General features: G+C 43.3%; 1 protein-coding gene across 14 annotated transcripts in view; it reads left to right on the forward strand.

Annotated features, from left to right (window-relative positions):
• LOC311129928 (peripheral plasma membrane protein CASK) overlaps positions 1–25090 on the forward strand; it is a 172709-nt gene that overhangs the window by 141923 nt on the left and 5696 nt on the right. For 5 of the 14 annotated variants that reach the window (XM_084162481.1, XM_084162489.1, XM_084162487.1 and 2 more), the window contains 10 exons: positions 990–1070; positions 3197–3385; positions 5311–5389; positions 8826–8911; positions 9008–9076; positions 15137–15211; positions 16092–16127; positions 17801–17845; positions 21305–21501; positions 21780–21895. In XM_084162481.1, the coding sequence (XP_084018607.1) occupies positions 990–1070; positions 3197–3385; positions 5311–5389; positions 8826–8911; positions 9008–9076; positions 15137–15211; positions 16092–16127; positions 17801–17845; positions 21305–21501; positions 21780–21895 (973 nt within the window). The remainder of the gene's footprint in view (positions 1–989; positions 1071–3196; positions 3386–5310; positions 5390–8825; positions 8912–9007; positions 9077–15136; positions 15212–16091; positions 16128–17800; positions 17846–21304; positions 21502–21779; positions 21896–25090) is intronic. The other 9 variants (XM_084162488.1, XM_084162492.1, XM_084162486.1 and 6 more) reach the window with 3 other exon arrangements.

Here is a 25090-nt window from a genome sequence, read left to right on the forward strand (position 1 = left end):
AAACAAAATAGACACGAAAACTAGTTGGTTTTGTTTTAAAGCATTTTGGTATTTGACAGAGGGAGACTGGACGAAGCGTAGAGCTGTCTGTAACTATGCATACGTGAGGCTGTAGCTGGACCCATGTAGGCTGTAGCTGGACCCATGTAGGCTGTAGCTGGACCCATGTAGGCTGTAGCTGGACCCATGTAGGCTGTAGCTAGGCCCATGTAGGCTGTAGCTGGACCCATGTAGGCTGTAGCTGGACCCATGTAGGCTGTAGCTGGACCCATGTAGGCTGTCGCTCAGTAGCACGTGTGTGAGTCTATAAAGGAGCCTGTAGTGTGGCTGTGAGTGTGTTCTCTCTAAAAGAGGTTGTAAATTGTTCAAGTTCGGGGTCTGTTCAGGTTTCAGCTCAGAAGGTTGGTAATATCCTACTAGTACTGTATGTAAAGGGTTTGTATCTGATGAGTTTGGGTTTGGGTCTGAGAGGTGGGAATGTCTTTAATTGATCAGAGATGAGGCAATGGATACAATAGTTTTGAACACACACACACACACACTGATTGATCAATGGCGATGGCACTGGATTAATGTTTTACGATGAGAATACACACTTCCCCTCCAAGCCAGGCCTCTCCATCGCCACATTCAGCAGGCAGGTGTGACATAGCAGAACTAAATCAAGTCACTCAGAGAGGCAGGGGGCGTGACGAAGCCCTAATGAGGACTCTGATTGGTTAAGAGAAGCCATGAGGGGGGAGCTCATGGGCTGACGGATTTCAAAGTGAAGTTTTTACGGGTTGAAGTGGTTCTAAAGGGGTGTGTTTTAGGAAGTGTGAGAGGGTATGTGGGAATAATCAGGTCAGAGGTTGATGTACTGTGTCACTCAATAGTCCACACATACTCTCCTGCGTTTGTGTGGTTGGAACAGGCATTGAGCAGGACTACTTTAACTCTACAGAAAGGCCCCCTGACTGACGCCCTGCGCTGTTGTCTCTACCTTACAGGTACTGGAAGAGATCTCTTGTTACCCGGAGAACCACGACGCCAAGGAGCTCAGACGGATACTGACCCAGCCGCACTTTATGGTGAGTGAAACCACACACACACACACACACACCTCGACAGCCTCGACTTGGCTGTGTTTAGGCGTCATGACTGAAGCTATAGCAGAGACCGAGAGAGAAGTCTCCATAGAGACAGACAGACAGACAGAGAGAATAGTGTGCTAAATCGGCTCCCTTACATCTCTAGAGACCCTCACAGAGAGAGAGGGGAACGGAAGAGAGAGGAAGACTCCATAGGGAGGTGTGTGTGTGTGAGATCAGGAGACAATGTATGGGTGCTGAGTGATGAGAGCTTCTATAATGACCTAGTGACCTCCCTGGTCTTTTGTTCCCAGTGTTAAAGACAGAAAAACAGTCTCACTTCTCAAGGTGCTTTAACAGCTACACTGTTAATCTCATCACCTCACGTCACTGTGTCTTATCCTCCCCTCTGATCAATGAAGAGGTCAGTACTACAAAGAGAGAAGGGATGTGGAGGAGGAGGAGGGAGGAGTCGTCCTCTTATCACTGAGGCGTTATTAATCACACACTTCCACAGGATGGTTAGAGAAAGAGAGAGTGAGAGAGAGAGAGGTGTATATGTTGGAGTTGTATTGGGACATTTGGAGGAGAAGAACATTAGATTGGAGTTGGAACGGGGCTAGAGAGAGTGATTAGTCGGGAGAGAGAGACAGTGATGGAAAGAGATGGGGAGAAAGAGGGGTGGAGGTTTTGGAGGGAAATCTGGACAGAGAAAGGGGGAGAATGTGTCTGATGTAATGTATCAATGTAGAGTGGAGCCTGTCTTAGGGGGGAGGGAGGGAGAGAGAAAGTTGGGGCCTAGAACTAGACTGTAGTGTGGAGAGAGAGATGGAAGGGACGTTTTGGAAAGAGGGAGCAATTCTGTGAGGAATGGAACGGTCAGTGAGTCATGTCTGATGTAGATCTGATCTGAGGCCAAGCTTTACCCAGTCTGACAAGAATGGAGGAAAGAGATGGAAAGAGATGGGGAGAAAGAGGGGTGGAGATTTTGGAGGGAAATCTGGACAGAGAAAGGGGGAGAATGTGTCTGATGTAATGTATCCATGTAGAGCGGAGCCTGTCTTAGAGGGGATAGGTGGAGGGAAGAGAGGGGTGGGGGAGAGGCAGAGGTGAGACGAGGGAGGGAGGCACCCTTAGGTACAAGCAGCCACATTCCTAGACACACACACACACACACACACAAAGGGAAAGGTATGTGTGTCGCCAGCCTGCCACCAGTCTCTCAGGAGCATGCTACAGACAGCCCAGCTTTCTCACTCGTCTACCACTGACTCTACTAGCTACTAAGACTGGTGAGGAACTAACATTCTCATTCTGTAACTGTTGAATTTAATTGTTCTATTTTTCTCAAACTTTACTCTTGACCAGATATTCTAGAACTCTGGGGTTGACTTCAGAATGCATTTCTTTGGGAATTCAGGTTTAGACGTTTTCCCTCTTGTAACTTGAGTACAGGAGTGTCTAGCTTTTAAGTGCCTGTTTTAGTAGCGTAGTTTGCTGAAGGTAGAATCATTTTCTGTTAACCTGAAACCTGCCTAATATAAAGTAGTTATGACACTGTTACAGCACTGGTCTATGTTGTGTCCATAACATTGTTAGACTGAGGGTAGCATGCACTTTATAGCTGTGCTGAAATCACCTCAGACCTGGTTGTTGAGATAAAGTTAGTGTTGGACTGTCACTTTAAAGCCTCTCTATCTGCAGGTGGGGGGATTAGTTCCCTTCAAACCCATGAGCCTGCTCTCATTAGTGGGCTCATGTGGTAAAGTGTGTGTGTGTACGTTTTAACTTTCAGTAAGTGCGTGGGATGAGTGTATGCACTAGGGGAAGCCAGTGGCAGGTTAGTCTTGTTGTGGTTTTATGCTTGCATGTCTTCTGGAGTTCCTAGTTGTTTGGTAAAGTGCCTCTCAGAAATTATCTCTGTCATTGAGTAAAGCTAGCTGTCTGTGTGTAGGTTTTTAGGGGGTGGCTTCTCCTGTCTATGGTATGCTATGAAGCCTTCAAGAAGAGGGAGGGAGGTAGGGAGGGAGAGAGAACTTGCTGTGCATCTAGGTGAGCCTTGCTGCAGACCCTTTATGACGTTCTATCTGTCTCCCTCCCTACTTTTTCTATTCCCCACCCTCCAGGCCTTGCTCCAGACCCATGACGTGGTGGCCCATGAGGTGTACAGTGATGAGGCTCTGAGGGTCACACCCCCGCCCACCTCGCCCTACCTGAACGGAGAATCGCCCGAGAGCACCAACGGAGACATGGATCTGGAGAACGTAACTCGAGTACGCCTGGTGCAGTTCCAGAAGAACACTGACGAACCTATGGTACGACAGAAACTCATGCACAGGCTATATACACACACACACAACACTACTAGAGTTGCAAAGGGAGGGTATATTATTGGAAACTTTACAGAATTTTGGTATCTTTCAAAGAATATATGCAATCTATCACAATAACTCTAGTGGCCCTTTTGGGAAATTCAGGTTGACGTGCTCAGTGTGTAGATTTATTTACTGGTCTTGGTGATCCAATGATGAAAGCTCCATATCATACAAAATATACAAGTACATTGACCAAATATACACAGGCAATATCCCAAAAGAAATAGCTTCTATATCAGGCTTAACCTGTCCTATCTGAACGGACACAGGTAGAGGGCAAGACTGTAGTTTCCCCTTGAGAAACCATATCGAAGCTATCTAACAGGAGCTCAAACAGGTACACATAAGCATTTGGCCCCTCCCAGGACCATACAATTACCCAATTGGGAATTACAACCAATACACTGGTTCTACATTCATACATTCGTCTTAATCAGACTTAATGATTATTAATGATATTTAATCATCATTCATACATGGAACAAAAGGTTTCTCGTATTCAACATACTGACTCCAAAGCGTGGCGCGCAAGCCACGTAGCCTATTTCTATGCGCACTGAGGATTGCACGCTCCTATTATGCACAACCAGAATGACAGCGACATAGGACACAGACAAACGGAACATAACACGGGAAATATGAACAAAGTATTGCGAACGTTCATGTGCACAATAAACTTTGCGCCCACTCAGAGGGTAAGAAATGGTAGGCTAAATAAAAATGTATCGTATCAAACATGAAACAGAATTGTCTAAGTGTTGCAATAAATATTACTTTGATGGAATGATGAAACGCTAACAATTAGTGTAGGATTAGATGGAATATAGATTTACCATATATGCATTTAAACGTGTGAAAGAAAGCAACAGCAAGCATTTCAACAAGAGAACAAAGCGCTCTCCACTGACGCCTATGATGCGTCTTCGCCACAGTAATAATAAATTTAACAACAAATTCCAAATGCAAACTTCAAAAGTAAATTATTAATTTCAAGCAATTTTGACATACAAAAAGACCAGTAGGCCTATGCTAGTAATTTTTGCTGGTGAGCTTGAAAAGTAAACAGTTATTATTCTTGGATTTTTGGGAGCTGCATATCTATATACAGCAAATCAGCACTCTGTTCGCTAGCACACCCGACCTGTGTTGATTGACAGTTTACAATCAGAGGGCCAAGTGTGCATTTCACTTGCAAGGGCGATGTCGCGACTACTGTCTGGCTGCGTGGAGAGTAATCCACGGACTCTGTGCCACAAAATGAGTGACAAAACGTTACAAAATATGGCCAGATAATTTCAAGTCTTAAGTCAAAGTCGAGTCCCAAGTCTTGAGGCTCCAAGTCCAAGTCAATTCTCAAGTTATTTTCTATCAAGTCATCAAATTTGTGACTCGAGTCCGTCATGTGACTTGAGTCCACAACTCTATCTACTAGAACCTCATGGACAATATGAACACTTCTATAAACAATGAATACTATATATGAATACTTTTTTTTAAAAGTTATTCAATTATAAATGACCAAAGTTACGATAGATTGCCATAGATTTTCTGTTAATTATCAAAATTACAGAAGATTCTGGTAACTTTGGTAAATTACCGGTAGCTTTGCAACCCTAGACACTGCAATTACACGCTCAAACACTGACTGTATTTATTATCCCACACAGCAGTCCCACCTGCATAGTCATACACTCTGTTCTTACACACAGACATACACACACACACACTATCCACTCTAGCTTTTTCTCCCTTCTCTTCCCTGTCTGTGTGAGATCAGCCTAGCGCCTCAGTCCCTGAGCTTGAGCCTGTACGACCTTTCTATGACCTCAATGTTTGCTGACCTCTGACCCCTGTCCTCTCTCCAGGGCATCACGCTGAAGATGAACGATCTGAACCACTGTATCGTAGCCAGAATAATGCATGGAGGAATGATCCACAGACAAGGTAGCCAGCCATCTCTTTCTATTACACTAGCAGCTATTCTCATTATTACTGGTTATCAGACTATACTATTATACATTATTACTGCATTTTATCACACATAATGTATCATACTGTTCAGAACGTCTCCCAAATATGTACACATAGCAGGGGATATTTGGACATTACGTTAGAGCTGGGACAGTAAACCGCAAAATGATGGACACCAATCCAACCACTTATCGTGAACATTTTGCTGATATTGTTCATTATGATAAATAACCTATAGGGCCCTACTAGAGGAATGTGTTTAAATGAAATGTTTGCTAATATGGGGATTGTTAATGGGACAATTGATAGTGTGATCAGTCCAGAGGTTCCAATCTATGCAGTAGTGAGGTGTGGTGTAAACAGAGGAAGAGGCATCTTTTTTTAAGTTGCAAAAATACAAATTATATATTTACTGTTCACAGAATGGCATTCGGCCAGGTCAAGAAAGGGCAAACAAATCCTAGCTCAGTTTAGAGCACTTCACTTATATACCAAAGAGTCTTTCGATAACAAATGAAATAGTCTCTTTTGTGGCTTGGCTTTGGCTCTCAGCTACGGGCATTATTCAATCACGTTCTTTGTCTTTGTCTCTCAATGTCCTCTTCTTTCCTTTTCTTGTTTCCTTGTTTTATATTTTCCCTTGTTTCTTTGTCTATGTGTTCCTCTCCTCCCGCGTAATTGCCCCTGTGACTTAATAAGGGGTGTGTTTGGGGAGTACTGTGACGTCGGCTGGGATTTCCTGCATGTCCCCACCCCTCTGACTCCCATTCATCCCTGCCCCTCTGGATGGTTCACAATAGCTACAACATTCAAAGTAGTAGTTTTAAGGGTAATTAATGTGGTGCACATTAATGTTATAAACTTATCGTTCAATTTATCGTTATCTTGATAATTCAGTCTATTTATTGTGATATGGATTTTTGTCCATATCTCCCAGCTATACATTGCATTGTCCCAAAACTGAAGCATTGGCCCAAGTCTACCTCTTACACACACACATACCTTACACACTCGCACACCTCACACACACGTTATACACAGGTAGGAAACAAGCCACATCCGTATCAAATACTCGCTGAGAGCAAGGCCATAAACCCCTCCATGTCTCTGGACCTACAGACGGGAGTTAGCGCGAGTTTACATTATCTGCTCTGTACGAAAAATAGGAACATGTCGTCAAATATGACACCTTGGACACTGTGCCACTGTCCACGTATCACAGAGGGTTAGTTTGAAGTGAAGTGTCACTGGAGCTGTTCTGGGTCATCTTTATGACGGTCTCTGTAGATTGCTAGATCATATTAATGTGGCTCCTGAGAAGTCAAACACTTCTCCAGGCTTTGTGAAATTTGGGCCTAGAGTGCATTCGGAAAGTATTCAGACCCCTTGACTTTTTCCACATTTTGTTACGTTACAGCCTCATTCTAAAATTGATTAAATTGGGTTTTTTCCTCATCAATCTACACACAATACTCCATAATGACAAAGCAAAAACACGCTTTTAGAAGTATTTGCAAATTTGATAAAAATAAAAAATACAAATATCACAATTACATAAGTATTCAGACCCTTTACTCAGTACTTTGTTGAAGCACCTTTGGCAGCGATTACAGCCTCGAGTCTTCTTGGGTAGGACGCTACAAGCTTGGCACACCTGTATTTGGGGAGTTTCTCCCATTCCTCTCTGCAGATCCTCTCAAGCTTGCTACACATTTATTTTCAGGTCTCTCCAGAGATGTTCGATCAGGTTCATGTCCGGCTCTGGCTGGGCCACTCAAGAACATTCAGAGACTTGTCTCGAAGCCACTCCTGAGTGGCGCAGTGGTCTAAGGCACTGCATCGCAGTGCTAACTGTGCCACTAGAGATCCTGGTTCGAATCCAGGCTCTGTTGCAGCCGGCCGCGACCGGGAGACTCATGGGCGGCGCACAATTGGCCCAGCGTCGTCCAGGGTAGGGGAGGGAATGGCCGGCAGGGATGTAGCTCAGTTGATAGAGCATGGCGTTTGCAACGCCAGGGTTGTGGGTTCAATTCCCACGGGGGGCCAGTATAAAAAAAATATGTATTCACTAACTGTAAGTCGCTCTGGATAAGAGCGTCTGCTAAATGACTAAAATGTAAATGTAAAATGTGTGCTTACTGTCGTTGTCCTGTTGGAAGGACAGTCTGAGGTCCTGAGCGCTCTGGAGCAGGTTTTCATCAAGGATCTCTCTGTACTTTGCTCCGTTCATCTTTGCCTCGATCCTGACTAGTCTCCCAGTCCCTGCCGCTGAAAAACATCCCCACAGCATGATGCTGCCACCACCATGCTTCACCGTTGGGATGGTGCCAGGTTTCCTCCAGATGTGACGCTTGGCATTCAGGCCAAAGAGTTCAATCTTGGTTTCATCAGACCAGATAATCTTGTTTCTCATGGTCTGAGAGTCTTTAGGTGCCTTTTGGCTAACTCTAAGCGGGCTGTCATGTGCCTTTTACTGAGGAGTGGCTTCCGTCTGGCCACTCTACCATAAAGGCCTGATTGGTGGAGTGCTGCAGAGATGGTTGTCCATCTGGAAGGTTCTTCCATCTCCACAGAGGAACTCTGGAGCTCTGTCAGAGTGACCATCGGGTTCTTGGTCACCTCCCTGACCAAGGCCCTTCTCCCCCGATTGCTCAGTTTGGTCGGGCGGCCAGCTCTAGGAAGAGTCATGGTGGTTCCAAACATCTTCCATTTAAGAATGATGAGGCCACTGTGTTCTTGGGGACCTTCAATGCTGCAGACATGTTTTGGTACCCTTCCCCAGATCTGTGCCTCGACGCAATCCTGTCTCGGAGCTCTATGGACAATTCATTCGACCTCATGGCTTGGTTTTTGCTTTAACATGCACTGTCAACTGTGGGACTTTATATAGACAGGTGTGTGCCTTTCCAAATCATGTCCAATCAATTGAATTTACCACAGGTGGACTCCAATGAAGTTGTAGAAATATCTCAGAGATGATCAATGGAAACAGGATGCACCTGAGCTCAATTTCGAGTCTCATAGCAAAGGGTCTGAATACTTATGTAAATAAGGTATTTCTGTTTTTTATTTTTTATAAATTTGCAAAAATGTCTAAAAGGTTGTTTTCGCTTTGTCATTATGAGGTATTGTGTGTAGATTGCTGATTTAAAAAATATATATTTTAGAATAAGGCTGTAACGTAACAAAATGTGGAAAAAGTAAAGGGGTCTGAATACTTTCCGAAGGCACTGTATATTCAGAGTACATGTAGGAGTGCTGATCTAGGATCAGTTCTGCCTTTTAGATCATAATAAATAAGATTATATGGACAGTGGGAACCTGATCCTAGATCAGCACTCTGAGACGCATAATGAATACTGCAATAAGGACAATCTGGAACAAAGACTGTCTGTCATGTGTGTTGTAGGAACACTGCATGTAGGAGATGAGATCAGAGAGATCAACAGCATCAGTGTGGCCAACCAGACAGTAGAGCAACTACAGAGGATGCTGGTGAGTGGACATTGTGTGTGTGTGTGTGTGTGTGTGTGTGCGTGCGTGCGTGTGTGTGTACTTAAATGCTGAGTATGTGTGTTTGTGTGTCCACAGAAAGAGATGCGAGGCAGCATCACCTTTAAGATAGTGCCAAGCTACCGGACACAAGGATCCTCCTGTGAGGTAACGCACCGCCATTTCCCCATCCCCCTCCCTTCTCTCCTTACCCCCATCCTCTGTCGTACTGTTGATGTTGTGAATGTTTAAACTCCTGACCCTTTGACTAACCAAATATCTGCGTGGTGGCTGTGTGTGTGTGTGTGTGTGTTAACGCTTTCTCTCGGGTGAGGTTCTGTGTGTTCTACTGTGTTCTGCTCAAGGCTGGGTCAGACGCGCTGCACACCAATTTCACAACCAAGATACCGGAACCCCCCCATCATGCCCCCCACCCCACCTTGACCCCTGAACTCTGTAACTCTGTGATCTGGCACCCACCACACACACACACAGACCCCACACCGCTGGCCAGTCAGTCACACAGAGACCAGAATTCCCTGTTGATACTCTGTAATGCCAAGTGGAAGCTAGTGGTAGAGAAATGTAGTTGTGCTATGTGATGATTTAACCTGGCAGATAACGTTCCAGCCTGACCTTGATGAGCCAGTCTTTGTGAGTCTACTGCCCCTCTGTGGCGAGATAGAGATGTGCAGGGATCATTGCTATTATGATTAGTAAGTAGGATAATCATGTTGATTTATTTGATTTGATTGCACAGTCTATGAGCTCATTGAAGACATTGAAGACGGTAATTTGGACTTGTTATGTTATTTTTTTTGTATTGGTGGTTACAACCTCCCGAGTGGCGCAGTGGTCTAAGGCACTGCATCGCAGTGCTAGCTGTGCCACTAGAGATCCTGGTTCGAATCCAGGCTCTGTCGTAGCCGGCCACGACCGGGAGACCCATGGGGCGGCGCACAATTGGCCCAGCGTCGTCCAGGGTAGGGGAGGGAATGGCCGGCAGGGATGTAGCTCAGTTGGTAGAGCATGGCGTTTGCAACGCCAGGGTTGTGGGTTCGATTCCCACGGGGGGCCAGTATGAAAAATTAAAAATTAATAATGTATGCACTCACTAACTGTAAGTCGCTCTGGATAAGAGCGTCTGCTAAATGACTAAAATGTAAATGTAAATGTACTAGATAGTAACTAGATTATTTGTAACCCCATCTCTAATGTAAGGCTGTTGTCGATGTGTAGTAGTTGTAACCCCCCCCCCTCTCCTGAAATAGCAACAGTTGTTATGTTATGGTGGCTTTGGCCCCTGTCTGTCTGTCTGTGTATGCAGTAGGCATAGTTATGACGTACGTGTGTTTGTGTGTGCGCGCACGCAAATGCAGAGGCCTCATGCCCATAGGGGGCACAAGGGCACGTGCCCCCTCAGATTTATCCTTTAAAAAAATTTCAGATGTTAAATTAATTACTCAACTACATTTTTAAGGGTATTTTTTATATAAAAGATCTGTCAGCTGTATTTTGCAGAGGGGGGAACAATGACTACTGGACCAGGCAAAGAGTACCCCCCCTAAGGTTGTTGCGGTGTCCGTATTACCGCCACATCGGCAGTCATGAGTCATGACCGCAGTAAAATTCCACGTGACGGTAATCATGGTAATCTCCTTTTATACACTCTGGACATGCCTTTGTAGTACCCAACTTGCTAACTACCATCAGGTCCTAATGGCCTGGTTGGTACTCAGGGCTCTACTGTCACTCTAACCACTCTGACATCAATGCAAATGCAATCGAAAATCACATCAAAACAGTAGGTCTATCATACTTTTAAAACTCACCTCAGTGTGATGATCACTGTGATGCAAAATGGCATATTATTATTATTATCAATTTGAAGAAAGAACTTCAACAGCAGGTTGAAACAGTGTAAAACATGGTTGTTGTGGATGCTGTTTCAAAGCCTAACACAACAAAATGGACAGCACTTTCTAAGGGGATGATTAATTCAAAACGCTTATGAGCCCAAGCCCGAAGAAAAAAAACATGAATAAAAATGATGATTGTGCCGTTATACAATACGATACATAGCCTACACATATTACACAGAAAAACATCAAACAAAACTGATTTAAGATGTCTTTGGTACATAACTGGTCTAGCCTATACTATACAAATTCCAGTAATCGCCACTGAGTGTGGACTGTATTATTATGCATACTGGATGGACTGGTTACCTTATGCTACGCTCCAAAATGTATATCCATGAGTCTGGGAGAGAATGTATAGCCCTAGGCGATGCTGTTGGTTCATTGATTGTGCAGGGCTGCTTACAGTTAGCCTACAATTAGTGAATTTTTATTTTATTTTGAATAGCCTAGTAATATAGAATTTTTTGTATTTTCATAATTAATTGAGTGACACATTACCTTCAGTTATACAGAATATCTCACCACCATGCGTTTCCATCTCCTCCTCTCGCTCCTATATTCCTTTCTTGAGCACGCAGACGGGCTGTCAACAGTTTCGTGAAATATGTTTAGTTGCGAAAACATGTTACTATTGATGTTCCTGAACAGATTTCACTTGGTTTCCCAAATGAAGCACTGGGTAGCTGCAGGAACAAGGTTGGAGAGCCCATTGCATACAGAGTTTGGGTGGAATATCACCTGTCGGGCAGTGAGAGCATGCTCCTCAAACAGTGGTTGATGCATGGAGTGAAATAGATGTTTTTATATTTATTTCTCAGCTGCTCATATATAAAGCACATGATCTGTTATAAAACCGAAGTAGCCTACAAAACGGACCGGCAGGAAAGCAGCAGCCTCCATTCACTAGGCTATTTGAAGGCATACAGATGACATGTTTTTTTCCCATGTTCCTGCCCATTTGATAATGGGCTATTCTAAATCTAAACAAATTTTCCATATTAGTAAAGACCAGATTAAATTCAAAATAGTCTGATGGGTGAAAATATGATCACTTGATGAGAGAAGAGCTGTGCAACCTGAGGCAAGGAACAGAGTGCAAGCTTTGATGAGAGAAGAGCTGTGCAACCTGAGGCAAGGAACAGAGTGCAAGCTTTTTTTGCTACTTTCTCAAATCATCAATAGCTTATATTTGCACCATGCAAAGTATTCAGACCCCTTGACTTTTTCCACATTTTGTTACGTTACAGCCTTATTCCAAAATTGATTAAATTGTTTTTTTCCCTTCATCAATCTACACACAATACCCCATAATGACAAAACAGGTTTTTAGAAATGTTTGCACATTTATTAAAAATAAAAAACGGAAATATACATTTACATAAGTATTCAGACCCTTTACTCAGTACTTTGTTGAAGCACCTTTGGCAGCGATTACAGCCTTGAGTCTTCTTGGGTATGACGCTACAAGCTTGGCACACCTGTTTCTCCCATTCTTCTCTGTAGATCCTCTCAAGCTCTGTCAGGTTGGATGGGGAGCGTCGCTGCACAGCTATTTTCAGGTCTCTCCAGAGATGTACTTTGCTCCATTCATCTTTCCCTCGATCCTGACTAGTCTACCAGTCCCTGCCGCTGAAAAACATCCCCCCAGGATGATACTGCCACCACCATGCTTCACCGTAGGGATGGAGCCAGGTTTCTTCCAGACATGACATTTGGCATTCAGGCCAAAGAGTTCAATCTTGGTTTCATCAGACCAGAGAATCTTGTTTCTCATGGTCTGAGAGTCCTTTAGATGCCTTTTAACAAACTCCAAGTTGGCTGTCATGTGCCTTTTACTGAGGAGTGGCTTCCGTCTGGCCACGCTACCATAAAGGCCTGATTGGTGGAGTGCTGCAGAGATAGTTGTCCTTCTGTAAGGTTCTCCCATCTCCACAGAGGAACTCTGAAACTCTGTCAGAGTGACCATTGGGTTCTTGGCTACCTCCCTGACCAAGGCCCTTGTCCCCCGATTACTCAGTTTGGCCGGGCGGCCAGCTCTAGGAAGAGTCTTGGTTGATCCAAACTTCTTCCATTTAAGAATGATGTAGGCCACTGTGTTCTTGGGGACTTTCAATGCTGCAGAAATCTGTGCCTCGACACAATCCTGTCTCGAAGCTCTACGGACAATTCCTTCGACCTCATGGCTTGGTTTTTGCTCTGACATGCACTGTCAACTGTGGGACCTTGTATAGACAGGTGTGTGCCTTTCCAAATCATGTCCAATCAATTGAATTGACTACAGGTGGAGTCCAATCAAGTTTTAGAAACATCTCAAGGATGATCAATGGAAACTGGATACACCTGAGCTCAATTTCAAGTCTCATAGCAAAGGGTCAGAATGTTTATGTAAATAAGGTATTTCTGTTTTTTATTTTTACATAATGACAAAGCCTGTTTTCGCTTTGTCATTATGGGGTGTTGTGTGTACATTGTTGAGGAAAATTTTTTATTTAATCCATTTTAGAATAAGGCTGTAACGTAACAAAATGTGGAAAAAGGGAAGGGGTCTGAATACTTTCCGAATGCACTGTATATGTTTTGATTTTGTAAGATATTCTAAGGTTTGTATCATTCACAACTAAAGTTGCCGAATAACTCTAAATCTAGCATATAGGACCTGTTTCAAATGATCACTTTTACGCTCAACATAGCCACTTCATATGTGCACTCGCTCTTTAATTGGAAAAATATCCTTTCAATTTTATTCAGCTAAATTCAATTATATTCTTCTTACTATAAAATCAGATACAATAAATTAATGGCATGGGACTTACATGCATAGCCAGATAACATAGGCCTACAGTAGGCCAACTCATATTCTGTTCTGAAATACATTCTCTTGATATTATAATGTTTCTTTTGACCTGACTAAAATACATAATGGATTTATTGTGATGGTGTAAATTAAATTGATTTATTAGACTTTTTTAAATGTAGATGTTTCAAAGGCGCTCATCAGCAGCTTGTATGTGGAGGCCTGGAGATGCTAAACCTGCATATGTTAATTCATGGTCAATTACCGTGAGACCGGCAATATTTTGCCTGACAATAACCAGCTGACAGAATTTCATGACCGCCACAGCCCTATCCCAAGTTAGAGTAGCTTGTCTAACTATTTTAGCTGGCATGCCTGCTGGAAAATGGCTTTAATTCTTGGGTTATGATACTATATACCAGTGTGGTAGGGATGTAACGATTTGTTGATACGCATTGGTCCCAGATTCAAATGTTTAAGATACAAGTGCAACAGTCGGTGGACACCAGACCGATCCAAATGTAGCATGCATCGGTCAGAAAATCGATTCAAACGTTATGAATCGGCGGTTCACAAATATTACATAATTTTGACCTTCCCAAAAATACCTCATATTTTGTGACAACTGATGCGTCCTCTCTCCTTCAGTGTCGAACTGCATGTAACTGGGTTGACAGTCATTGATCTACAAGTCATTTTTCATGCCAAACAACCCCAGGTAATATCAGTAGCCTCACTGTGCCCAGCTTCACACGCTGACCAACGCGCTGTTCCAGATCTTGCACATCTGTACGACACCTTCAGCATTCAAATGCTAAAATGGCTAGCGTGATATTAGGCTTTATTAGTTGAGTTCAGGTTCACCATCAGCAATAGTTTTGGTAGTTTTGCTTGATAATTTCATAACGAGGACAGCAATCACTTTTGCAATGGCCGAAGTGAGAGGAGACGAGAAGATCACTCTGTAAAAACTTCCAAACTGTAAAATAAATAGCTAATTTTTAAACAATAAATATTGATACATCACTTGCTCAAACACTAAATCTGCAAAAATGAGAAGTTAATTAGTGGGTGATGAGGATTTCAGAACAAGAAACAGGCTAAATTGCCCCCATCCCCCCTCCCCCTAATCTGGTAGTGATAGTGGGGTGGTAGATGCCTAGTCTCCTTTATGGCTCCTCTCAGGTGCCTACATAGTACATACACCATAGACATACATAATTTAGCCTACTACACCTGTTGTTTATGAAGCATGTGACAAATATATGTTTTATTTTAAACTCCTAAGGCATAAAAGTTCTTAAAGAATCAGTGTGAACAGGTAAAGTGGTATGCTTAGATGACCTATGCAGAAAAATATACATGCTAAATCCAGACCACCCCCCTCCATCCTCACGTATTTCGTGTCCCCTCTAAAATAATGGGTGCATGAAGCCCCTGCGCGCACGTGCGTGCGTGTGTGTGTGCGCAAGTTTGTGAGTGTGTGTGTCTGACCTGTGTGTCTTGTTACAGAGAGAGTCCCCCTCCACCTCCAGGCAATCCCCTGCCAATGGCACTGGCCACTCCAGTGTTAACAGTTCTATCTTGGTAAGAACCCCAACCCCTAAACACCCACCAAACACCGAAACTGCCCCCTTCTCCCTCAAGTCGACCAACGCAGACCTTTCACTCTCTCCCACAGCTGTTGTCTGTTATCATTATACTGTATATATTTTTCCAGTTTGATTAAACCCCCTCTCCCATATTTTACTTATTTTTGTTTTATTTTCAGTTGTATATCACATTAAGTTATGATACTGGCTGTTCAGACCAACCTTTGACTATAGCCACATTTCCGATATCTCTGTTTACAAATTGGTGTGCTGAAAAACTCTGCCATGTGCTGTAAAAATGCTGCTTATTTGCTGTGCCTTTCTGCTGACAGCCCTTTAGTACACAGAGGAACTGGGAATACTCACACAGTCAGTCACAGAAAAGACTCAGGTCCTTTACAACTCTGTTCCTATACAACTACCTCCAACCTTATCCACTGCTAGACCTACTTACCTACCTACTTACTTACCTACCTACCTACCTACTAACCCAGCTACCTAGCTACATCTGATTTACCCACTTACTTACTAACTTATCTACCTCTTACCTACCTAACTACGAACTAAATTACCTACCTACCAGCTGTACACCTTGGTATTGAAGCTGCTTTGCTTGCTTTCTGCTTCCTCGCTCTCTGAGAGTGTGTGTGTGAGAGAGAGAGAGAGAGCGAGAGAGACTGCTGAAGCTCTGCTCTAACACTCATTAAATCGCAACTCTGTTTGACTGTACCCTCGCTCTCTTTAAAACTTTGACAGGAGTGAAGGGAATGTTCATGTCTCTGTGTTTTGTTGTGTTCTGTACACAGTGTTATGGTTGTTTACCTGCCTCTCTCTGGTGTAAACTCTCTCTGTCACTGGTGGGGTTTTCTCTGCAGGATCTGCCGTCTACCATCCAACCCAAGGGTCGACAGGTGAATACCAGCGCTCTCTGCCCTGTAAAACAAACAAACACATACACACACACATACACACACTGAACTGTAACTCACAACCCCTCCATCCCTTCCCCCTCATTCAACGTCTACACGTGTGTCTGTGTGTGTCTGTCTGTGTGTGTGTGTGTGTCTGTGTGTGCTTATGCATATGTGCACACGCGCAGTGTGCTTGCGAGTTCACATGCTCACCAGCCCCCAGCTGCCCTCCATTGAGTAATTGCCAAGGTCAACACAAATGAGTACACTCTGTTCACTTACAATGTTGTTAATATTCTGTGGCTACAGACTGATCTCCAAGCTGTTCCTGCATGTGTTTAGAGCAGGATAGTGCCTGCTGTGTCAGAGTCTGGCGTAGTGGTTAGCCCACCAGACTCCGGATCACATATACACCAGGTGACATGGGTACGAATCCCGTCTAAGCCCTTTATCTCGGTCTCCCTCTGTATCTGTCTACCCCTCTACATTCCGACATTTACTGTCTGTAAAACAATAAAATACCCCCCAAAATATATATTTTTAAAGGACAGTGTCTGTTAGACTGAATAGTGGATAATATGTAGAGCTACTGTAAGCTATGACCTCTCCCAAAGATACACTACTGGATATTGGCCTCAATCCAAAACACATTAGACTCCAAATCTGCTCCAGCTGCTCAGACATGTCTGACCTAAAAAGAGCACAGGCTGAATTCAAATTGATTCAATCCGATCCGATTTTTGCAGAGTTGTTATTATTAAGATTTTGAAAGATTCCACCTGGTCCCATAACCCTGAGTTGAACTCCCCTGTGGTAGAGAAAATGTTCTCTTTGGAAAGGATGATACATTTGAATGGAACTAGACTTCAGAGGAGACTTCAAATATACAGTCAGGTCCATAATTATTGGCACCCTTGATAAAGATTAGCATAAAATACTGTATATTTGAATTTAAAAGTCATTATTATAATACAAAAAGCTTTGTTAAATAACATTAAAATGTGGCACTTAATTCATTGGTCGTATGGCGAATACAGCCATTAGCCATGACCATAGACACCCACCCAAGCCTCCTATAATCTTGCCCATCCCTATGTGACATAATCATCAATTATGACCATCCATTATGTTTGAAACCCATAACATAGTTTTGGATCCCTGTTGGAATACTGAATGCATTCTACCTCTCTTCCTTGATCAGCAATCACTGATCTGACAGTGTTGGATAGGTTAAAGCTCTTCCATGTCTTTCACCAATCCAGTCATTTCAGATCTTTTAAAATGAAGACAGGAAGAAGGAAGAAATGCATGTTAAAAAGCATTCCAACGGGCCTGTCTCTTCATCATAACCAGGGTTGGGGTCAATTCCATTTCAACTCCATTTCAGGAGATGAGTTGAACTTTTTATTTATGAATTGTACAATTCTCATCGACAGCAACAGGCTATTCATGAAATGAAAACTTCAATTAATCTCAATGAACTGAACTAAAGTTGAATTGGTCTCCAACACTGAAGTGGCATCATCCATGTCAATCCCCTCCCACCACCATCACCATAGTAGGGTTAACACTTAACGTTCTCCATCTCCACCGCGCTCTGCTCACCATACTGTGTGTGTAGACACTCCGTAGTCGTTTTACTGCATGATGTGTGTGATGCTTTCACATCCTAGATGGTCGTACCCAGACCTCCAATCAAGGATAAAATGTCCATCAAGGTAAGATATAATGTAGCCTCCATAGTGCTAAACCATAGAGATAAAACAGCAGACATCTTAGGAAATGTTTTATCTCTATGGTTAAACCATAGATATTCCTTTAGATGACCGTAATAGCAATAGTTTGTAACCAAAAGAACATCCCATACAGTACAATCTAACTTAGACTAAGACCACTAAAACTACAATGCAAAACCATACTGTTTGGATTATTGTAACAAGTATATTCAAACTGTATTCAAAATGTATTATCATGAGGTCTCAATACAATTCTCTGAGAAAAAAAAATGAAATCAACATATTGCCTCATTCATCTTTAACAGACAAGAATGGCAACACAAGACTGGTACTCAGATCATAAAGGTGTGCTAAATCAGTCAGTGATACAGAAAATGTAGATAGTGATTTAACAAGACCTATGGTGGATTCTAAAGAGACAACCCTGTGTTAACGATCCCTGTGCCATTTACAGTGCCTTCGGACTTATTCCACATTTTGTTGTGTTACAGCCTGAATTAAAAATGGATTAAATATATTTTTTTCTCACCCATCTACACACAATACCCCATAATGACAAATTAAGACATGTTTTTAGAAATTTTTGCAAATGTATTGAAAATGAAATACAGAAATATCTCATTTACATAATTATTCACAATACTTTGTAGCAGCACCTTTGGCAGCGATTACACCTGTGAGTCTTTCTGGGTAAAGTCTCTAAGAGCTTCCCACACGTGGATTGTGCAACATTTGTCCATTATTATTTTCAAAATTCATCAAATTGGTTGTTGATCATTGCTAGACAACCATTTTCAGGTTTTGCCATACATTTTCAAGTAGATTTAAGTCAAAACTGTAACTCTGGAACATTCACTGTCTTCTTGGTAAGCAGCTCCAGTGTAAATTTGGCTGCAAGGTGAACCAGGTTTTCCTCTAAGATTTTGCCTGTGCTTAGCTCCATTCCGTGTCTTTTAAGTCCTGAAAAACTACCTATTCTTTAACAATTACAAGCATACCCATAACATGATGCAGCCACCACTATGCTTGAAAATATGGAGAATGGTACTCAGTAATGTGTTGTCCAGGATCTGCCGTGAGATGAGAGAGTCATTCAAAAATTATGTTAAACACTATTATTGCACACAAAGTGAGTCCATGCAAGTTATTATGTGACTTGTTAAGCAACTTTTTAATCCTGAACTTATTTTGGCTTGCCATAACAAAGGGTTGAATACTTATTGACTCAAGACATTTCAGCTTTTCATTTTTAATTAATTAAAATCCACTTTGACATTATTGGGTATTGTGTGTAGGCCAGTGACACAAAATCTCGATTTAATCAATTTTAAATTCCTTCTGTAACACAACAAAATGTGGAAAAAGTCAAGAGGTGTGAATACCTTCTGAAGGCACTGTATACAGTGGGGAGAACAAGTATTTGATACACTGCCGATTTTGCAGGGTTTCCTACTTACAAAGCATGTAGAGGTCTGTAATTTTTATCATAGGTACACTTCAACTGTGAGAGACGAAATCCAGAAAATCACATTGTATGATTTTTAAGTAATTAATTTGCATTTTATTGCATGACATAAGTATTTGATACATCAGAAAAGCAGAACTTCATATTTGGTACAGAAACCTTTGTTTGCAATTACAGAGATCATACGTTTCCTATAGGTCTTGACCTGGTTTGCACACACTGCAGCAGGTATTTTTTGGCCCACTCCTCCATACAGACCTTCTCCAGATCCTTCAGGTTTCGGGGCTGTCGCTGGGCAATACGGACTTTCAGCTCCCTCCAAAGATTTTCTATTGGGTTCAGGTCTGGAGACTGGCTAGGCCACTCCAGGACCTTGAGATGCTTCTTACGGAGCCACTCCTTAGTTGCCCTGGCTGTGTGTTTCGGGTCGTTGTCATGCTGGAAGACCCAGCCACGACCCATCTTCAATGCTCTTACTGAGGGAAGGAGGTTGTTGGCCAAGATCTCGCGATACATGGCCCCATCCATCCTCCCCTCAATACGGTGCAGTCGTCCTGTCCCCTTTGCAGAAAAGCATCCCCAAAGAATGATGTTTCCACCTCCATGCTTCACGGTTGGGATGGTGTTCTCGGGGTTGTACTCATCCTTCTTTTTCCTCCAAACACGGCGAATGGAGTTTAGACCAAAAAGCTCTATTTTTGTCTCATCAGACCACATGACCTTCTCCCATTCCTCCTCTGGATCATCCAGATGGTCAATGGCAAACTTCAGACGGGCCTGGACATGCGCTGGCTTGAGCAGGGGGACCTTGCGTGCGCTGCAGGATTTTAATCCATGACGGCGTAGTGTGTTACTAATGGTTTTCTTTGAGACTGTGGTCCCAGCTCTCTTCAGGTCATTGGCCAGGTCCTGCCGTGTAGTTCTGGGCTGATCCCTCACCTTCCTTATGATCATTGATGCCCCACGAGGTGAGATCTTGCATGGAGCCCCAGACCGAGGGTGATTGACCGTCATCTTGAACTTCTTCCATTTTCTAATAATTGCGCCAACAGTTGTTGCCTTCTCACCAAGCTGCTTGCCTATTGTCCTGTAGCCTATCCCAGCCTTGTGCAGGTCTACAATTTGATCCCTGATGTCCTTACACAGCTCTCTGGTCTTGGCCATTGTGGAGAGGTTGGAGTCTGTTTGATTGAGTGTGTGGACAGGTGTCTTTTATACAGGTAACGAGTTCAAACAGGTGCAGTTAATACAGGTAATGAGTGGAGAACAGGAGGGTTTCTTAAAGAAAAACTAACAGGTCTGTGAGAGCCGGAATTCTTACTGGTTGGTAGGTGATAAAATACTTATGTCATGCAATAAAATGCAAATTAATTACTTAAAAATCATACAATGTGATTTTCTGGATTTTTGTTTTAGATTCCGTCTCTCACAGTTGAAGTGTACCTATGATAAAAATGACAGACCTCTACATGCTTTGTAAGTAGGAAAACCTGCAAAATCGGCAGTGTATCAAATACTTGTTCTCCCCACTGTATCAGTATACTGCCTCTGAAGAGTGAGGCTCATTTATACCACAACTTATGTTTTGTATTATTCTCCTATGAGATATATGCACACTACTGCCCACAGCCCATAGGGACAGGTGTCCAACCTGGCAACCGTAGAGAGAAGCTCATTTACAGCACTCGGCTATTTATATATTTAGTCCCCTGTGAGGTACAACTACCCATAGGGAAAGGTCTCCAATCTGGCAACCCATTAGTCTGTACAGCCACACGCCACTCCTCCCTCTCCAGTTTTCCAACCTGTACAGCCACACGCCCAACAACTGCTCTCTCTCGCTGTCTCTCTCTCTGTATCTCCCTAGCCCTCTCTACCTCCCTCCCTCTCCCTCTCTCTCTCTCTCCCTCTTTCTCTTTCTCTCACCCCTACCTCATCAGTGACTCTAACCTCTTACCCCTGTCTGTGTGTCTCAGATCTATGTGAGGGCCCAGTTTGAGTATGACCCCTCCAGAGATGACCTCATCCCATGCAAGGAGGCCGGGATTCCCTTCCGGGTCGGTGACATCATCCAGATCATCAGTAAAGACGACCACAACTGGTGGCAGGGCAAACTGGAGAACACCAAAAATGGAACTGCAGGGCTCATACCCTCACCAGAACTCCAGGAGTGGTGAGGAGACACACACACACTGAGTAGACACACACACGACGTGATAGAACCCAGATCTCCATCAAGATCTAGAGAATCATTCAGACTTAGAAACCAGCTCCAGACCTGACAAGCTAGAGCCTTTAGAGTAATGTAGAGTAATTTAACACACAGAACCCATATTTAGAGAGAACCCGATCTAAGCCCCCAGAACGCACCCTCGAAGAACCCAAACAAAGCCTTGCATGTTTGAGCAGATGATTTAGTTTTATTGGGTGTATTTCCCGCCATGTTTGCAGGCGTGTGGCGTGTATCGCCATGGAGAAGACCAAGCAGGAGCAGCAGGCCAGTTGTACCTGGTTTGGCAAGAAGAAGAAGCAGTACAAAGACAAGTACCTGGCCAAACACAACGCAGGTACACATACACACACACTCACATCCACTCAAAATGTTCCTCTGCTGTTACTGCATGGAATGTGAGGGTCTCACGTGTGTGAGAAGGTGGCATGGGGGTATGAGGGAGAGGGAGTGGTGGTCAAGGAATGAGGGAGAGGGTGAGGTGGGCAGGGAATTAAAGGTTAGGGAGAGGGAGAGGTGGGCAGGGAATGAGGGGGAGGGAGAGGGTGGGGTGGGCAAGGTATGAGGGAGAGGGAGGGAAACTGGGGGCAGGGAGGGCATGGAGAGCAGGGAGTTCAGGTAACAGAACCTTGTAACCTCTGCTGGCTCCAGTGACATAGTCATAGCAGTGAGACCTGGTGCTAGGGCACAAGGGCAAGCTTAAATATAAGGGTGAGTGTGCAGTTATCAAGTTGGCATGTAAAGTATGAGTGTGTGTGTGCTGCACGTGTATCTGAGTGTGCATCACAGGAGGTTGGTGGCACCTTAATTGGGGAGGATGGGCTCGTGGTAATGGCTTAAGTCGCTCTGGATAAGAGCGTCTGCTAAATGACTAAAATGTAAATGTAATGTAAATGTTAAGTGGAATGGTATCAAATACATCAAACACATGGTTTCCATGTGTTTGATGCCATTTGATTTGCTCCGTTCCGGCCATTATTATGAGCCGTCCTCCCATCAGCAGCCTCGTGGTGTGCATGCACATGAATGTCTTGTTTGTATGTGAATATACATGTGTGAGAGTGTTTGGGATTGAGAGTGTGTTCCAAAGTGCCTTAGACACAGACAGCTCACCACATTAAAGACAGTAGCCAACATTGAAAGCCTCAAACCTACTTTGTGTCTTCACCAAAGCCTCTTGTTTCCTATGGATAGTTGAGCACAGTGTGTGAGATGTAGAGGGAAGCAAACGTGTCTGTGGATCTCGGGTGTCTGTGATCTCAAGGTGGCTGTCTCAACAGACCAGGCCATGGTCAATGTGCAGGAGAAACTGACACTGCCATGTGTGTCTGTGCTAGAACTGGAGCGGCTCAAATGACACCAGTAACCAGTAAGAGGGGGAGGGAGGGTGAGAAGGAGGTGGAAGGGAAGGGGCCATGGAGAGGACTTGCAGAGTTAAGAGGGGTTGGGAGAAGGAAAGAGAGGGTTAGGGGAGGTACTGGGGAAGTAGAGAGCCTGGAAGTCGAGCTATAGAGCTGGGAGGAGATGGGTTGAGAGAGAGGGAGAAGTATCAGGGCCCCCAGCGTAGTTGGCAGCATGAACTGTCTATTGCAGATAGACACAGCCCTGACCTACCTGCCCCACATTACGTTTCATGACTGCTCATTCTTTGTCCTTTAACTGGGTTTCAAATGATGGTGAAGCCTGGGCACTCTCGGAACAACTCAGGCTTACACAGATGAATGTAGCTGGGAACCTGGCTGAGTGTTTCAAGTCCAGGTCCAGATCTAGGTCAAGCCCACTTCTCTTGACTTATACTCCCATACGTATTTATTTGGACAGTGAAGCTAAACCTTTTAATTTGGCTATATACTACAACATTTTGGATTTGAGATCAAATGTTTTATATGAGGCAACAGGACGACCTTTTCTTTGAGGGAATTTCCATACATAAAGTGCTTTCATGTATCTAGTCTTCCTATTTGAATGTGTCATTAGTATTTACATATAGTGTAATAAATGTTGTCAAAAGTTTAGTATTTGGTCCCATATTCCTAGCACGCAATGACTACATCAAGCTACACACTTGTTGGATGCATTTGCTGTTTGTTTTGGTTGTGTTTCGGATTATGTTGTGCCCAATAAAAATGAATGGTAAATCATGTATTGTCATTTTGGAGGCACTTTTATTGTAAATAAGAATAGAATATGTTTCTGAACCCTTTTACATTAATGTGTATGCTACCATAATTTCAGATAATCATGAATGAATCGTGAATAATAATGAGTGAGAAAGAGAAAATATCAACCCCCTCACCCCCAAAATTCTAACCTCTCCTGTTATTGGTAATGGTGAGAGGTTAGAATGTTTTGGGGGCATTATCTTTGTGCATCTGTAACTTACAAGCGCATGATACCAGAGATGCATGCAAGCTGTATGTGTAAAGAACCAACTGTTAATGTTCATATTGCTTCTCCAAGTAACAGCAAAGCATGCTATTATTTTGCTTTAGATTTTTTGCTTGCTCTAAGCATTCATATCTGACTCATATCTGAGTCTTTCTGAGTTTTTTTGCATGACACATAGTCTGATTTTGAATGTAGTCTCATTCTCCTCAGGTACAGTTACTAAGAGGATGAGAAATGATGTGGTGGATAGCTAGCAGCATGTTCACAGTACAAGGCCTATGACTCTAGGCCCATTCTAATTCTATAAAGATGCATATTTCCTACTTTCCCTCCTCAAGAGGCCAGAGTGTGGTGCTCTGGGTAGAAGTTGCCCTTTAGACACAGATCTCAGGTCAATATAACCTGCCCAAATCCTAACCTTAACCATTAAGGGGAAAAATACAATACTGACCCTAGATCATTGTCTATGAGCAACTTCGTCCTACTCCGTTGGGTGACTAATTTAAAGCAGTCAGCGCATCAGCGCTTTGCTGCTGCAGTGTTGTATTGCTGTATGTATAGTAACTACTGTATTGTTGTGTAACTGAACCATGTTATGACCCTGTCCATCTCTCACGCTGTCCCCCTCAAATGGCCTCTCTGCATGTAAGTAACAACCAGTGACAAGTATCTGACTAGCTAACGCCTCTTTTGGTTTGGTCTGTTTCTCTTTCACTCTCTTTCACTCTGTTTCTCTCTCTGTCCCTCTCTCTATCTCTTTTTTTATTTGCGTTATTATTAACCCTTTAGTTGACCAGGTGTCACTCCCAATGTTTCCATTTTGTTTCTGTTTGCTCGTCAGAGCAACAGAGATCCAGCACAAAACGGAAAGAACATAGCTTGTTTTTTTGGTTTTCATCCTCACCCATATATTTTGTTTATTTTGGTGTTGTGTGTTTCAGATCTAGTCAGTTGTATTCTAACATGGTACATCTGCCCAAGGGAAGCGTCCCCATTTAATATCCCTGAATATCTTTCTCAGAATGTGACACATTGCGCACAAGGTTATAGGTCGGCCTAAGTTCAAGGACACATGCCAGCCAATAAGAACAGAGCAGCAGAGAAAGCAGGAAGCAGGAGAGTGAGCCATCCTCAGCCATTAGAG

The sequence above is a fragment of the Coregonus lavaretus genome (genome assembly GCF_964263955.1).
Source record: "Coregonus lavaretus genome assembly, chromosome: 5".
Lineage (NCBI taxonomy): Eukaryota > Metazoa > Chordata > Actinopteri > Salmoniformes > Salmonidae > Coregonus > Coregonus lavaretus.